The sequence below is a fragment of the Tursiops truncatus genome, chromosome 7 (assembly GCF_011762595.2).
Source record: "Tursiops truncatus isolate mTurTru1 chromosome 7, mTurTru1.mat.Y, whole genome shotgun sequence".
In the NCBI taxonomy this organism is placed as follows: domain Eukaryota; kingdom Metazoa; phylum Chordata; class Mammalia; order Artiodactyla; family Delphinidae; genus Tursiops; species Tursiops truncatus.
The window spans coordinates 32,206,675-32,222,869 of NC_047040.1; the positions used below are offsets into that span (position 1 = coordinate 32,206,675).

A 16,195-nucleotide genomic window follows, 5' to 3' on the forward strand; every position below is an offset into this window, starting at 1 on the left:
AGAGATAAATTGATACTGGTTTTTTGCTATTTTTATGATGATGATATGTTTTCAGTATAACAGGACAGAACATTACTATGCAAAAAATTGCCTGTACTTTGGAGGGGGTATAAATTCAGAGTCACTGGCAGACCCACAGATACCCTCATGTTTTCCCTATCCTGAAACCTGAAATTTATCTGCTTCAGATTGACAGTTGAGAATTAAACTGTTGGATTAAATTAAAATTAAATTACTACATCACTAGAATATGAAAATCTAGTCTTACTATAAGAGATCTTCAAGTCTGCATCTTAAAAAATGTTCCTTTATAATATGTCTGCTCTCACTTTGTGAACACGGTTATTTTTAAATTGTGTTCTATATAAGTGTGTGAAGTTATATTCTTACTGAAATTTAATTTTAGCAGCATCCTTAAGGATAAAAAGACTTCTCAAATAATTCTCATTATTTTAGCATTAGTTTATCTGAAGTGCTTTGTGTTCACAGGAAGAACAGGCAGCAAAATTGAAAGCTGAGAAGATCAGAGTTGCCCTAGAGAAAATTAAAGAGGCACAAGTGAAAAAGGTGATATTTGGGCTTTTTCTTGGTTTGGGATTTTTATCTGTTTTACGGATTTATGAAGAATTGCCTTGTTTATGTAACGTAGCTCTAAGATATAGCAAGCTATAGAGGGGTATTTCTTTCAAATACATTTTTCACATGTATTTTTTTGTGGATAAAATGCATTATAAAAGAAGTACCTTTCTGGTTTTAAATTCTAAAAGGGTAAAACAAAATAGTCTTATTATAATCTTACCTGTTATTTTAATTTTTAAAAATGCATTAAATTTATTTAGTTAGGTTATCTAATACCTAATTTTAGAGTATTTTTCTTGCATAATAAATCATTATTTGTGTTTTAATTTATATTTTAGCTAAGGACATTACTCAGAACATTACTCAATATTGGAAGAAATTTCTAGAATGCCTGTTTTTTGGTTTGTATTTAATTTCCTTTTTTCCTATTATAGCTGGTGATTAGAGTCCACATGTCTGACGATAGTTCTAAAACAATGATGGTGGATGAGAGGCAGACAGTGAGACAAGTGCTGGACAACCTGATGGACAAATCTCACTGTGGTTATAGTTTAGACTGGTCTCTGGTGGAAACCATCTCTGAGTTACAAATGGGTTAGTAGTATCATTGCTATAATTACTTTTTAATTTCTATGTAATTTCAACAGTTTCATGTTGATAAAAGCAACTTGAGACATCTTTATACTGTATTTTTTTTCTATTATATAACCCTGGCCGTTTTACATTGTTTTTTTCCCCCCAAGTGTTTTGACATTTCTTTGAGTGCAGTATCATTTCCAGTTCACTTTAGATTTTTTTTTGGCCAGAACAAAGTTGTTCTCTTTTTTTAAGTAACAAAATATTCTTTTCCCTTCAAATAAGAACCAAATATATTGAACACACTTACTAAAGACCGTTACATTTATTCACATTTGTACTGAAGTCTTTATACCACCATTTGACTTTCAGGGGAAACATAAAGCACATCTTATTTTTAGCTAGATGTACTAAGTCTTAGTTTCCTATGTTTTGTAGTTTGGTATGGTGTTTTCTAACTTTAAAAATCCCTCATTTTTTATATCATCTTTGACTCTTTTAAAAAGTGTTCTTTTTGTAATATTGTGTGATTACAGAAACCTCGCAATAATTATTTTATTAGGCTTTATTCAATCAGTAATCAATTTCAACTTGCTATTTTGTTTAAAAAATGTATTTGCATTGCTCTTACTACCTATGATATCTTTAAATATTTCACAGCAGTTTCCAGAGAAATAAAAACTTAATTATTAACACTTTTCTTTCAGAACACACATACACAACCCCCAAAACCAAACCATAAGTTAGAAGTTTATTAATATGTATAAACATGTATTCTAATAATACTTCCCTATAACTATTCTTAGAGAATTAGAAAGGTTTGAGTTCATAGATATAGTGTCACCATACACAGAAAATGTTTGGATGATAGTTTTTAGAATATTTCCATGGCCATAGTTAAAGATCCATAACTATCATTTAATCATATTTGGCACAGTGATTCAAATATAATATGTAGTCATTCAGTACTTGGTGAATGAATAAAAGAAAAGAAAACAAGGGACTACTAAGAGCCCAAAATAAGATGGTGGAAACAAACTATGACAAATGTAAATCATTCAATTAAACAACAGAGATTATTAGAAAGGATGAATGAACAAAATGCAAGTGTTTGCTGTTTACAAAAGACCTTTTACCTAAAGACACAGAAAGATTCAAAGTAAAAGGAATGTGGAAAGACACTAACCAAAAGAAAGATAATATTAACTATGTTATTATCAGGCAAAATAAACTTTAAGCAAAATGCATTACTAGAGATAAAGAGAACCATACATCTTCATCAGGCAGGTATAATCATTCTAAATTTTATCTAATAATAGCATTAAAATTTATAAAGCAAAAGTTGACAGAACTACCAGGAGAGATTCACAAGTCTACCTTCATAGTAGAAACTTTTCATCTAAGAATCTTTTCAGTGATCAGTATAATCAAGCAGACAAAAATGAATATAGATATATTTAGAACACTAATAACAGGAAAATATGCATTCTTTACAGGCAGAAATGGAGTATTTCTAAAAATTGATTCTGGTATGAGGTTATAAGCAGCTCTCAAGAAATTTCAAAAAATCATTATCTCTAGAATATGTTATTTGAACATATGTTCAATATATAGGACAAGTTCTTTGATTCCTAATTTGGAAATTAGAAAATACATCTCTGTTTAAATTTAAACAAAACTCATAGATCAAAGAAGAACTCATCTTGGAAATTTTTTGAATGACAAGAAATGAATGCTGTTAGAAGCACTTAATACCAGAATTTATGAAATGTAACTAACATGTTGGTGTTTTTTTTGTGTGTGTGTGGTACGCGGGCCTCTCACTGTTGTGGCCTCTCCCGTTGCGGAGCACAGGCTCCAGCCGCGCAGGCTCAGCGGCCATGGCTCACGGGCCCAGCCGCTCTGCGGCATGTGGGATCTTCCCGGACCGGGGCACGAACCCGTGTCCCCTGCATCGGCAGGCAGACTGTCAACCACTGCGCCACCAGGGAAGCCCGCATGTTGGGTTTTTTTTAAGGGTGGGATGGGCAAAGGCTGAAGGCTGAAGAAGACCTTGAAGTCAGAAGACCTAGATTCTAGTCCTGATCCTTCCATGTAGCAGCTGTGTGACCTTTGCTGAAGTCACTTAACACCACGAGGGCATGTTTCCTTATTTGAAAATAGAGGGAAGACTAGATAATCTCTCAGGGGTGTCAGTTAAGGGTTTTGCTGTGAATTACTTCACAAGGTTTCTTGTCTTTTATGCAGTTCTGATGAATACTAACAAAATACTGATATTTTATTTTGGGACAGAGAGAATCTTTGAAGATCATGAAAACTTGGTTGAAAATCTTCTGAATTGGACAAGAGATAGCCAAAACAAGCTTATATTTATGGAGCGTATAGAAAAATATGCACTTTTCAAAAACCCACAGGTGAGACTATAGCTTACAGAGGTCAGGATTCTTAAATGTTCATATTATATAATTCTCTGACTGCTAAGTTAATAGAGTTAAAAGATTGGTAACCACCCGGTTGGAGCATTCACTACTGCCCAGGTGGCAGGCCTCAAAGAAGTTGCCAGTTCTGCAGAGCCAGATGGGATGAGCCTTTGGAGAAGCAGGATTACCTCCAGGGGGTTACCAGGTTTCTGTTCTCTCTAATTCAGAGCCGTTTTGAGCTGTTTATTTGGTGAGTTCCTTATCCCTCAAAGGAAAGTACTTGCATATTTAAGTTTCTCTACTTTTGTCATTTATCCAGTTGACACTTTGATTTATTTTATTTTTTTGAAAACCCAGTAACCTTGATTGTAAATGGTTCCACATTCTAATATATGTTACCTTTATCTATTTAGTATCTTTGCTTATTCCAAAATAATATTTGAGTTAATCCTTCCTAATACCCAAATATTTTATAAAAATCAATAGGTGAGAGAAAACAGCCCCACTATAAAAAGTAGTAATGAGAAAAATAGTAGCAGTGTTAAAGTTATTGAATAGTTATCCTTCAGGCAGCTTAATCATGAAACATCTTTACTGGGTATTTTTAGTGAAGAATACACATTTGGGAATACCAACAGATCTTTTTACGGATGATTGTGAAAAAATGTTTCATAAGGCTGATAATTAGAATTCAAATTTTAGTTGAGTCAAGCAAATGAGATCATGGTAGCCTCAGAGAACTTGGGATTTAGATTAAATTTTCTCCATCTGGATCAGTTAAACTCAGCATATTTTAAGGTAATTTGCCTTACTTGTTGTACTTAATAATTTGTAAACCTTTAAGGTCCTGTAAGTGTAGCTTTCATTAGATATACAAAAACATATTTGCTAGCTGTTGCATGTAATATCACCTCAGGATTTGGGGGAGGGCAGTTTACGGAATAATTCAAGATAAATGGATAAGGTAAGGAGGAGTCCAGTGTTAAGCATTTCCGTGAAGATCCCACGAACAGGTTGCTTTTCAAAGGGGTGTTCCCCTCACTCTGTGTAGGCAGAAATCAACACAGGGTTTCTGTGTCTCTAGAAGAAATCATATACATCCCTGTGCCAAGGGAATAGCAGAGTGGGTTTATCCTTTAACTTTCATCTATTCATTTTTCCAGAATTATCTTCTGGGAAAAAAGGAAACAGCTGAGATGGCAGATAGAAACAAAGAAGTGCTGTTGGAGGTATGACTTCCTTCCCTCCTTCCCCTTTTCCTGCACATTATAATATTTCAAATATTAAGCACCTTTTTTGAAGTCCAGAATGTCAGTGCTCTATATTTATAATTACAGTCGTAAATAGGGAAGCCTATTTTCTTCCATAGCCTGTTGGAGAGAGTTCAGCTGTGTGAACATTAGAACACCGAAGAACCTTGTAAAACTTATTATTTTGCCAGGCAGTGTACTAGTGGGCTAAAAGGAGTTACGAGCTTTTAGTAGCTGACAAGTGGGAGAAAAGGCTGGTCATGAAGGATGTGATTGTACTGTTTTATCTGCTTACCCAGAGAGAAATTTGAGTATAGTTAGCTACTTACAAAATATTTCAAACCTTGGCCTGAAATAACTCAAATAATTTTAAAAATCATAATGATTCTTTTTAAAAAATATATACATCTCTTTATTTTGAAGAGTAATAAAACAAATTCAAACATAATTGAATTTTTGGTTTTTGCTGATTTTAGAGAACTAAGGTCGACATTAGTATGTTTGAAAATCTGAATAAACTCTTATTTAGCAACAAGGCTATTAGGAAGATGAAGATCAGCACTAAGCTTTTCATAGGGATGCTATAGCTATAGTTAAGAAAAGTACTCTGCATAATTCCTAATTGTTTTTTTTGTTTTGGGGAGAGAGAAATTAATTCACCTTCATGTGTTCAAGTTTAGTGAGGATTTCTACTTTTCCTTTACTAAATACATGATTGATTTTTTAAATTAAATTTTTATCTAAGTATAGACATTAGAATCCAGAATTTTGAGTTTGTTTATATTCCTTTCAACCTAGTATTAAATATTCTTTGTTTTAGAAGTTTTGGTACATTGATAGTTTTTAAACTGTGAAAGTGTAATCATTCATTTAGCATGTTGCTTTCTTTTAAAATATATTCCTATTTAACGTACAGCTAATCGAAATGTGTTGTTAATTTGGAGAAAAATAAAGTCTAATGTTTATGTTAGCTCTGACACTTTGATTAAATTTAGTGTAACTATGCTGTTTATAAATGCATTTAAGTACCTTTATATGCAACTCAGTTGACATTTCACCTTAGTTTCCTCAAAACAATGTTAGGAAAAAGTTCTTAGGGATTGCCATAGTTGTTCCAGAGTAAAGCCATGTAATGTTTAGAACAGAAAGTTCTAATTGAGGTAAAATTAGCAGCATGGTTTTTATACAGAGGCATTTTGGTTGAATCACAATGTCATGCATTTCACAGGGGTAAACACAACTTTGTTCTGAGAATCTAAGGATCGTGTCTTTCCAAATCATCTTCTTCTTTTAGGAGTGTTTTTGTGGAAGTTCTGTAACTGTACCAGAAATTGAGGGAGTCCTTTGGTTGAAAGATGATGGCAAGAAGTCCTGGAAAAAGCGTTATTTTCTCTTGCGAGCATCTGGTATTTACTATGTCCCTAAAGGAAAAGCAAAGGTGCGTCCCTTCTGCTGACTTTTAGCTTCCTTATTATGCTGATTGATTTTAATTTGTAGTGAACATGCTAATAAGGTGATCCAGGCTCTGATTTGTTTCAGCTCATGTAGGACACACAAAACATTGCTTTGTTTATTGATCTATTATAAGAAAGAAGAAACCTGAAAATGTTCACGCTCTGCTCATTAGTTGGGCCCATCTCGATTCTCCTGGCAAATTTGAAATCATGCTTTTATTTCTTATTTTTGGAGCTTCTGCCAGAGTCATTTTTGCTTGTTATTGTTCGGGGGAGAATACCTTTCTAGGATTACAGGCGTTTCAGCCTTGCTTAGGTAATGTGCTTCTGCTAAGGGCCCCCATAGTAGCTGTCACTTCTGTGCTTACGGGGGGCCCAGCACTGCAGAAGATCTTTACAGGGTAACCTCATCCAGTGTTTACCACCATCCTGAGAGGTACATGTTGTCACCCCTGTTTAACTGGCGAGGAACCCTGACTTGAGAATTGCTGTACTTGAGATATGCACTACAGGCACTGAGCTACATGATATCTCTTGTTCTTTCCAGAGAGCTCTATCATACTGTATTGTATTTAATATAAATACTATACTATATTTAAAGTCTCTTTAAAGTGCCATCCTTTCCAAGCAAGTCATTGTTTCTTATGAATGGCAAGACAGTAAGTGAAACGGACTGCCTTTTTTGTTGCATCATGGATTTAAAGAAGAAGCATCTGCAGAGAATCTCACTGTCTTGTCTTCTGCAAAATAGCAATAATTTCTACTTGGTAAAGTTTGATTCTCAGTTAGAAGCTGTTACTAGTGATATCTGCTTGTTTACACATTACTGTTAATTCAGTCTTTTGGGTGTTTTTTCCGCAGGTGTCTCGGGATCTGGTGTGCTTTCTCCAGCTGGACCATGTCAATGTTTACTATGGACAGGATTATCGGAATAAATACAAAGCACCTACAGACTACTGTCTGGTGCTCAAGGTAAACATATATCTCATTTTAGGAATTTTAATTGATGTTAGACATAGAGGGGGTTATTGGACATCCTAAAATTGTTTGGATCTCCATCGAGTGTCCTATTTTTGCTTTTTTCTGTATAGGTTTTTAAAGGAATGGTAAAGGGAATTCCCTGGTGGTCCAGTGGTTAGGACTCAGCGCTTTCAGCTCCCGGAGCCTGGGTTCAATCCTTAGACGGGGAACTAAGATCCCACAAGCTGTGCATCGTGGCCAATAAATAAATGAAGGAAGGAGGGAAGGAAGGAAAGCCTGTGCTTATCCCGCAGCTGACCCTAGTTAGAGTGATGACACTAGGAAATGGATACTGAATTGTAAGCTTTGAGTCATAATATATAAAATGGATTAGATTATAAATCTGAGACTCTCATTTAATAGCTGGCTTAGTTTAGGAAGACTTAGATCAGAGCCACATGTGGGGGGAAGGGTTCTTTTCCGGTACTAACTCAGCAGAACCAACAGAGCCCGAGTTCAAAGTTCTCATCTGGTCCAGAAATAATTCTCATCTCCCTTTTCTCCTGAACTATGGCTCTGATAGCCCACGCATGTATTATGATCCATCTAAGCTGTTTTTATTGATTTTTCCCCCTATATCCAAACTTTTGAGTTTCTCATACTCATCATATCTGTACTTTTGAGAACTGACATTTTTAGTGATCTATTGGAACATTAGGAAAAGGTAACATTAAAAAGTTCAGGATAATTATGGAGATGATTACGTTTTTCTCATTACGTTTTCTCAGTAGCCCCGTGGTAACTACTTAGGTCTACATGTTTATATCATCGTTTGATTTTGCTTTTGTCTGAGAATTGTCAGTTGGGTTTGAAGAGGTGGTTTAGGATTTTGGGGTAGAGTTTTGATTGCTTTGATAAAGTTAGGTGTATTATAATGGTAGCCCTTTATTAAGTGATCGTTTTTGGAGAATACCCTATATCACTTAGTTCCAGTAGCAAATAATTTTTTAAAAGTCAGTATAAAGTAGCTTAATCCAGCAGTTTTCAAAATGAGGTCTAGGGTCCCCTGGAGTCCCTGAGACCCTGTAAAGGGACCTGTGTTGTCAGTGTTATTCTTCTAATAATGCTAAGATGTTTTTTGCCTTTTATACTCTCATTCTCTCACAAGTGTATAATGGAGTTTTCTGAAAGGTTACATGACACGTGATGATATCTTTGCTCCCCTGGGTAGTGGAATGTGTATTTGTATACTCTTATATTTAACTTTTTCTCAGCTTTAATTTCTTATAAGGTAAATATCAATATAAATAAAAGTTATTTGAGGGTCTCATAACATGGAGACAGTAAGAATTTATTTCAGTGGCTCAAAGTTGTCAGTGAGAACCTACATTCTTTCCATCTTTCCCTGTTCCATCTTCTGCATATGGAGCTTCATAAGCTGCGTATCAACTTATTCTCAGACCGACTTACCTCAGTCACAAATGGCCACTGCCATTTGACCCAACAAAATCCAGCAGAGGAAGAGGGACTGTTTTTCCCTGTATGTCTTTTTTTAAGAGGAAAGAAATATTTCCCAGGAGTTCTTCTAACAGCCCTCCTTTTGAGGGCCGTTGGCCCGGAGTACATGCCCACTCTTACACCAATCACTGACAGGGAACAAAGCCACCATTTTTGGTTTACACTAGTCAGAATTTGCTCTCTGAGGTGAGGGGTAGACATCCAAACAAATTGGGGTTCTATCAGAAAAGGGGTAGAGAGGAGGAGTTAGCTGTGGGGAAGGCAATCAACAGTGTCTGTTAGGGCCAGAAGTAAGTAGGACCACTGGCTAGTACTTTAATCCTTTTTGCAGCTCATAGAATTCTTAGGTTAAGAATAGTTTTGTTCTAAGGGTTTTCTTGTTTGTTTTTATAATAATGATTTGTATGCTTCGTATTTGCTTTTAGTAAAGTCGGTTAAGCTAAATTTATGTATTTATATTGCCTACCTATTTATATCTAGAAATTTTAATGTATTGAACTGAAAAAAACACCATACCACTGGGTGCAAATAATAGTAAAAATAATGGCCACCATTTACTGAAGAACTCCAGGGTGGAAGGTGCTGCACTAGAAGCACTGGACATGTCCATCTCACAAGTCTGGTCTAGAGTCCCCATTTTCCAGATGTGGAAACTGAGGTTTAAGGGATCAATTTGCCTGAGACCACTCAACTATTAGTATTTAAGATATGTCTTTCTTTCTTGTAAGTCTACACTAGATTTTGCCTATGTAAGTGTTTTATTCTTGAGCGTTTGAGTTCTGACAAACAAACCAAAAAGTGCTGCCACACAGGGTCTACACAAATGCAAATGTAAATATTTGTAGGGCCTGATCCCTTTCATCAGCTTTGAGCTTTAATGACTGAGTCTGAGTCCTTCCAGTGACATGCAGGATACAGGAAATATATACACACTTGTAGGAGGTAATAAAACACACCATTTGGTAATTAGCTTTTTTTTTAAGATAATAAAAATAAAAATAAGGGAAGAGCTTATTCATGAAATTTGACAATGTAGAAATAAATAAGATATATGTTGATGTATTATCTGAAAGAGGTACACACTTGGGACACATACGTATGCGTGTATAATTAAGTATCTTAAAGGAAACCTGTGTTTTAAAAAAATATATACCACAACAATTGTTGGAATAGAGCTCAGCTTAGCCAGGTCTAAATTTTCATCCCTTGAGAAATGAGGCAAAGTAATTTAATATGTTAGGTGGGAAGGAAAAAAATGGTTAGGATTTAGGGATGGAGTATGAATATGAACTTCTCAAACACTGTTATTAATAGAAGGATGTTATACATGATAATCATGGAAGTAACAGGGTGGAGTGTTATAGTCTTATTTTTTAGCTTCTTGCATATTAGTTGAGAGAATTGATTTTCAGGCCTATATTGTTTCCAAAGTAATAAATGCATTGTATATATTCAGTAGTTTCTTTTGGTACTTGGACTAAGATGTTAGAGTATCACTTTTAGTTACAGATTAGGAATTATGTCTCTGTCTAATTTTTGGCAGGAAGGGTTTTTTCTTCCCAGGGAACTAGTGGTTGTGGCCCAGTGGAGTTAAAACACCCTGAGTCTGTTCTAGCACTTGCATTTTGTAGCCAAGGTCAAGTCACTCACCTCCCATCCAAGACTCAACTGAAAAGTACATTGGGCTGTGAAGACTAAATCTGATGACGCAGTTGAAAAGCTGCTTATTGCCCAGAGGGCACATGCTGTGGGCAGAGGGGCCTGCAGAGCAGTGCTCAGTCCACAGCAGGGAGCAGCACCCATTGCATCCCAGGTGCTGCGCCCTGTGCTTCTTCCTCCCACCCAGGTGTTCACCTCCAGAGAAGCACTGGAAGCTTCACCAAAGACTCTTATATGGAGCCTTCTGATTCCATGAGTTCAGTTAATTCAAAGTGAAATAAACATTCTCCTCCCTTTTTATACTCTTATATTGGTAGATTAAAACTTCCACTGACTTTGTTAAGCTTGGTAGACTTTGTTTCTTTGAAATGTAGAAGGGGTACTGTGGAGTTTCCCATGATGTGAAGGTTTTTCTGTTTTTTGTTGGTTTGTTTTTTAACTGAAACATCTTGACCTAAAATTTAACACAAGTTTCTTTCTTGTTTATTTTGTAAAAATACTTAGGGCCATTTTATTTGGCCTTATGGATGTTTAAGAGGTATAAATTATTTGGCCATTATTCCAAAGACCTGTAATTTGTCAGGATATGTTTAAGCTTTGATAGACTTTGTTTATTTCTTAGTTCTCCAGGGGACTTAGTTGGATTTTGCCTTTAATCTTGCAGCACCCACAGATCCAGAAGAAATCTCAGTACATCAAATACCTTTGTTGTGATGACGTGAGGACCCTGCACCAGTGGGTCAATGGTATCCGCATCGCAAAGGTAGGTTTTCTTTTGGTTTGATAATGGAATGATGGGTGCTTAATGATATGGTTTTTGTTGTCACGATAATTATCCTGTTTGTTTCATGTTCATGATTTTGCCAGTGTCTAGTTTTCTCAGGCCTAAGTTTCACGTTTTAAATGTCTTTTTTTCTTGGTGATGGGGATAAGCTTTTAACACTTGGTATCCAAGGAATAATACTGCTGGTAAAAGCTTATGTAGCATCCACGTGATTTATTTGGGCTTTGGAGAATGCACTGTATGATGCTTATATAGCAGAGTTTAGCCTAAACAAAAGAAATTTTTTGAAAATTAAACTGCCTTGGGGTTGGGCGAAGAATGAATAGGTGGTGCATGGAGGATTTTTAGGGTGGTGAACATACTCATACTCTGTATGATGCAATGGTGGGTACATGTCCTATACATTTGTCCAAACCCATAGAATGTAAACACCAAGAGTGAACCTAAGGTGACCTATGGACTTTGAGTGATTATTACATGTCCATGTAGGTTAATTGATGGTAACAAATGTACCACTCTAGTGGGGGATATTGATAATGGGAGAAACTATGCGTGTTTAGGGGCTGTGCATGTATATGGGAAATCTCTGTACCTTTCTCTCAGTTTTGCTGTGAACCTAAAACTGCTCTTAAAAAAGAAAGTCTTAACAAAGTTTTTTTAAAGGACATCTTAAGGGTGATTATACATAATGCTTGAAAGGGTATTTATTCAGTTACTTTTAAGTTAATGTAACTAAAAATAAAATTTATTACAGACATAAAATCAAAGTTGCTTTAAAAGTAACTAAAAAAACTCTTTATATTGTTAATGAACATAATCAGAATCAAGTGTTGACTTCTTGTTGCCTTTCTCAAAATGAGGACAAATAAGAGTGGATTATAATTTACTGGTATGAAAAGAATTTTTGAAGTATTATAGGTATTTTAATAGAGACCATGAGTCAGTAAACAGAAATGTGTCCCCTTTTCCTATCCCACGCATCCATACCATACCCAGTAAAGTACAGATGTCATCATTTACTGCCTTCTGTTTAGTACGGGAAGCAGCTCTACATGAACTATCAAGAGGCCTTGAAGAGGACAGAATCGGCTTATGATTGGACTTCCTTATCCAGCTCCAGCATTAAATCAGGATCCAGTTCTTCCAGCATCCCAGGTAGTTTAAAATGTCCAAAGAACTCTTTACTACCAACAGGAAGGTGTCTCTGTAGAGACTGATAGAAGACCTGGTTATCTCAGAGTGATTTTTTAAAACTAGAGCCATGCCTGATTTCTAAATTATAATCAATAGGTACATGTGCTTTTATTCATTTATTTTTTTATTTTTAGAGGCGATAATATCATGGACTAGTTCCCAAATGTGTTTGAAATGGAAAACGGGTAAAGTGGTAAAGCCGGGAGTTTTGTTACATATTTATAAAGTTAATTTGAAACTCAATCATATTGCTGAAAACAACTGTTGATGCATAATTGGGGGTAGAAAGTTGCTTGGAGAAGAGTACTCCGAATCATGATGAAACTGCACTCCTTCCCCACAGGTTTCCTGACATTTCAGCAGAGTGGAAACAACTGGAATTAGTTCAGTATCACAGTTAAGGAAGCTATTTAAGTCATCAAATTTTGTAAAGTTTTCAGAGGAAATAGTGATACTCAAAAGGTGCTTATTTTCAGATTCCCACATCCTTTAAACAAGGATGCTGTGATCACATCTTAAGATAAATGCTTCTTTCCCTTCAAAAGTTCCGTAAATGATATCTGTGTCATCTAAAATCATAAATTTTTTCTTTGTTCTAACAGCCCATGTTATGAAATAATTACTTTAAGAAGTATTTGATTTAAAAGCTGTATGACTAGATCTCATCCCTAAATAAAAACACATCGAGAATGTGTATATACATGGGCTAGCGTACACACATATATTCTCTCTTCTGTCCACTGAGAGGGCTAGTAGCAGTGAGAACACTAAGAACCTAGACCTCGGTTTCTCAATGCCATTTTCCAAAACAAAGGATCCCAGGGCTCTGGAGTGGCTGATTCTAGGGCTGTGGCAGAGAATATATAAGATGAGCCTGGAGCATCATGTGACAAAGGAAGTACTCAAAAAAAACACAGCGATGGGGAGTCTATAAAAGGGACCCAGGACCCAACCTAAGAGAGTGCTCAGTGGCCAAAGCTGGAACAATTTGAGCAAGAAAATAACATAGTATAGGACTGCAATCCAAATTATAAAATAAATAGCCATCAGTCCATGGGGATATAAATAAGTTATTGAATTAAATAAATAAATGGAGAAGAAGAGAAAAATCTCCTGTACAGATTTCTAAGTAGATTTATACAGATGCTCTGCCCTCAAGGAGGTGGCACTTAACTCCCCTCTTGTTAAGTGTGGGCTGTGTAAAGTGACTTGCTTCCAAAGAGCACGGAGCGGGGAGGTGTAACCTTATATCTGAGAAAGCTGACAAACCATACCTCGGCCAGGTGATCACGGTAATAAGTCATATTGATAGCATGTGCCCTTGATGCAGTGTGATGAGACTGGCATCTTCCCTCTCTTGGTCTTCCTCCCCAAATCCCTTAACCTCAGAGAAAAGGCATCAGACAAATCAAAATTGAGAGACGTGCGACAAAATACCTAACCAGTACTCCTCAAAACTGTCAAGGTCTTCAAAAACAAGGAGAGTCTGAGAAACTGTCATGGGAGACATGACAACTATCTGTAATATGGTAACCTGGATGGGATTCTGATCAGAAAATGGACATTGCGGAAAAACTAGTGAAATCCAAATAAAGTTTGGAGTTTAGTTAGCTTTTTTTTTTAAGTATTGTTTTATATTCTTTTTTTTTCTTAATTTATTTTTTGGCTGCATCGGGTCTCAGTTGTGGCGTGCAGGATCTTTTGTTGCGGCACATGGGCTTCTCTCTAGTTGTGGCGCATGGGCTTAGTTGCCCCGCGGCATGTGGGATCTTAGTTCCCTGACCAGGGATCGAACTGGCATCCCCTGCATTGCAAGATGGATTCTTAACCACTGGACCACCAGGGAAGTCCCAGAGTTAGTTAATATTAACATGAGTGTAGGTTCATTATTCGTGACACATGGACCAGAGTATTGTAACATGTTAATAACGAGGTAAACTGGGTGCTAGGTATGTAGGAACTCTGTGCTAGTTTTGCAACTTTTCTGCAAATCTGAAACTATTCTAAAATAAAATGTTTATTAAACTTGGGGGGGGGGGAGAAACCTTTGTGGCAATGGATTAGGAAAGGCACGGTAAGAAGAGCATGTCACAAGTAGGGTTGTAGAAAATGGAATTAAGGGAAAGATGGAGGGAAAAAATGATGTATACTATTTTATAAAAATTTATATAGCACTTAACAATTCAAGTGCTTCCACATGTTACTTTATGAAGTGGTATGGTGCCTTTTCCCACTCCAGCATCATCTATTTGTATACATCGTGTTAAGTATTAGGTAGACTTTTTCAGGTAAACTGTAAAATCATACATATTCATGCTGAAGAGAGCTCAAGAAGTCACATGTTCCAGCCTGTCATAGGCTGTTATCCTAGATATTAGATAGGGATGAAGAAAATAAAGTAGGTTTTATCCTATATTGCTTATATTTTTACCCTGAGGATACTATCTTAACTTTATCTAAAGGAGTTTGTGGCTGTTATCTTTGCAATACTTTGATGAACTTGGCTGGACTTGCTTATTAATACTGCAATCTAATAATGCCCACGTCTCACAGAGTGACTGGATGGGACTAGCTTTAACATTTGAGTCTCCACCAGATGCCAGACATTGGGCTAGGTGCTTCTGCAAGGTTATCTCACCTGACTTGGAGTCCAGTGAAATAATCTTTCCAGTTCCCTCACCCTGGATGTCAGTCAAATTACACTGTATCCTCAGCCATTCCCAGGTCCCTTGAAGATGTCTTCATGCCCTTCAGGAAGCCAGGCTATGGTACAGCTGCTGTCTTGTGATGTCAATACCTGAATCCCTAGGAAACACACTTCTTACTGGGGATCAGATTCTCAGTATTGTTCATTACTGGGATAAAGGAAGTAATCATCATGTATAGATCTGAATTCATAAGTGAGAAATCTCTGAGATGGTCTGGAGCAGGGGTATATAAAAAGATTGATTCTCCATGTAATGAAGATATGACTGAACAAAAAAATTCACTACTCTATTCATGGTTCATTAATTCTCTCTCCTTTTTAAATTTATTTATTTATTTTTGGTTGCGTTGGGCCTTCGTTGCTGCACGCGGGCTTTCTCTAGTTGCGGCGAGCGGGGGCTACTCTTAGTTGTGGTGCACGGGCTTCTCATTGCAGTGGCTTCTCTCGTGGAGCACGGGCTCTAGGCGCGCGGGCTTCAGTAGCTGTGACACACAGGCTTAGTTGCTCTGCCGCATGTGGGATCTTCCCGGACCAGGGCTCGAACCCGTGTCCCCTGCATTGGCAGGCGGCTTCTTAACCACTGCACCATCAGGGAAGCCCTCATTAATTCTCTTATTTGCTAGGAGTTCTTACAAGACAGGCTGTCAGGATACCAATAATGTTACTTGAACCTTTTATTGCAATTATCGGTTTCTTGTGGTGAACTATTTAAAAAGAATGGAGATTTCCTATTCACCCTAGGACAAGAGAAGTTTTCTAGTGGAAAACACGGGCTGTGTTTGTGTGAAATGAGTCAGGTAAAAGTAACTTGTTGCCGCATCGCATCTGATCTTGAGTGAAAGAGTTATCCAAACATACATATTTATACGTCACAATACTGACTTATTTAATCTGATTTTTGAAAATCTGTTTCAAACAGAGTCTCAGTCCAATCACTCCAATCAGTCTGATAGTGGAGTGTCTGATACGCCACCGGCAGGACACGTCCGTTCCCAGAGCATCGTGAGCTCCATCTTCTCCGAGGCCTGGAAGCGAGGCACGCAGCTGGAAGAGTCTAGCAAGGTAACACGCTCGGGTCAGGGTAGGGGGGAAAG

General features: G+C 36.8%; 1 protein-coding gene across 8 annotated transcripts in view; it reads left to right on the forward strand.

The window, feature by feature from the left end:
* RAPH1 (Ras association (RalGDS/AF-6) and pleckstrin homology domains 1) overlaps positions 1-16,195 on the forward strand; it is a 183,624-nt gene that overhangs the window by 70,108 nt on the left and 97,321 nt on the right. For all 8 annotated transcript variants that reach the window (XM_033859865.2, XM_033859866.2, XM_033859867.2 and 5 more), the window contains 9 exons: positions 490-567; positions 1,014-1,173; positions 3,448-3,569; positions 4,739-4,804; positions 6,120-6,263; positions 7,141-7,251; positions 11,081-11,179; positions 12,235-12,355; positions 16,021-16,163. In XM_033859865.2, the coding sequence (XP_033715756.1) occupies positions 490-567; positions 1,014-1,173; positions 3,448-3,569; positions 4,739-4,804; positions 6,120-6,263; positions 7,141-7,251; positions 11,081-11,179; positions 12,235-12,355; positions 16,021-16,163 (1,044 nt within the window). The remainder of the gene's footprint in view (positions 1-489; positions 568-1,013; positions 1,174-3,447; positions 3,570-4,738; positions 4,805-6,119; positions 6,264-7,140; positions 7,252-11,080; positions 11,180-12,234; positions 12,356-16,020; positions 16,164-16,195) is intronic.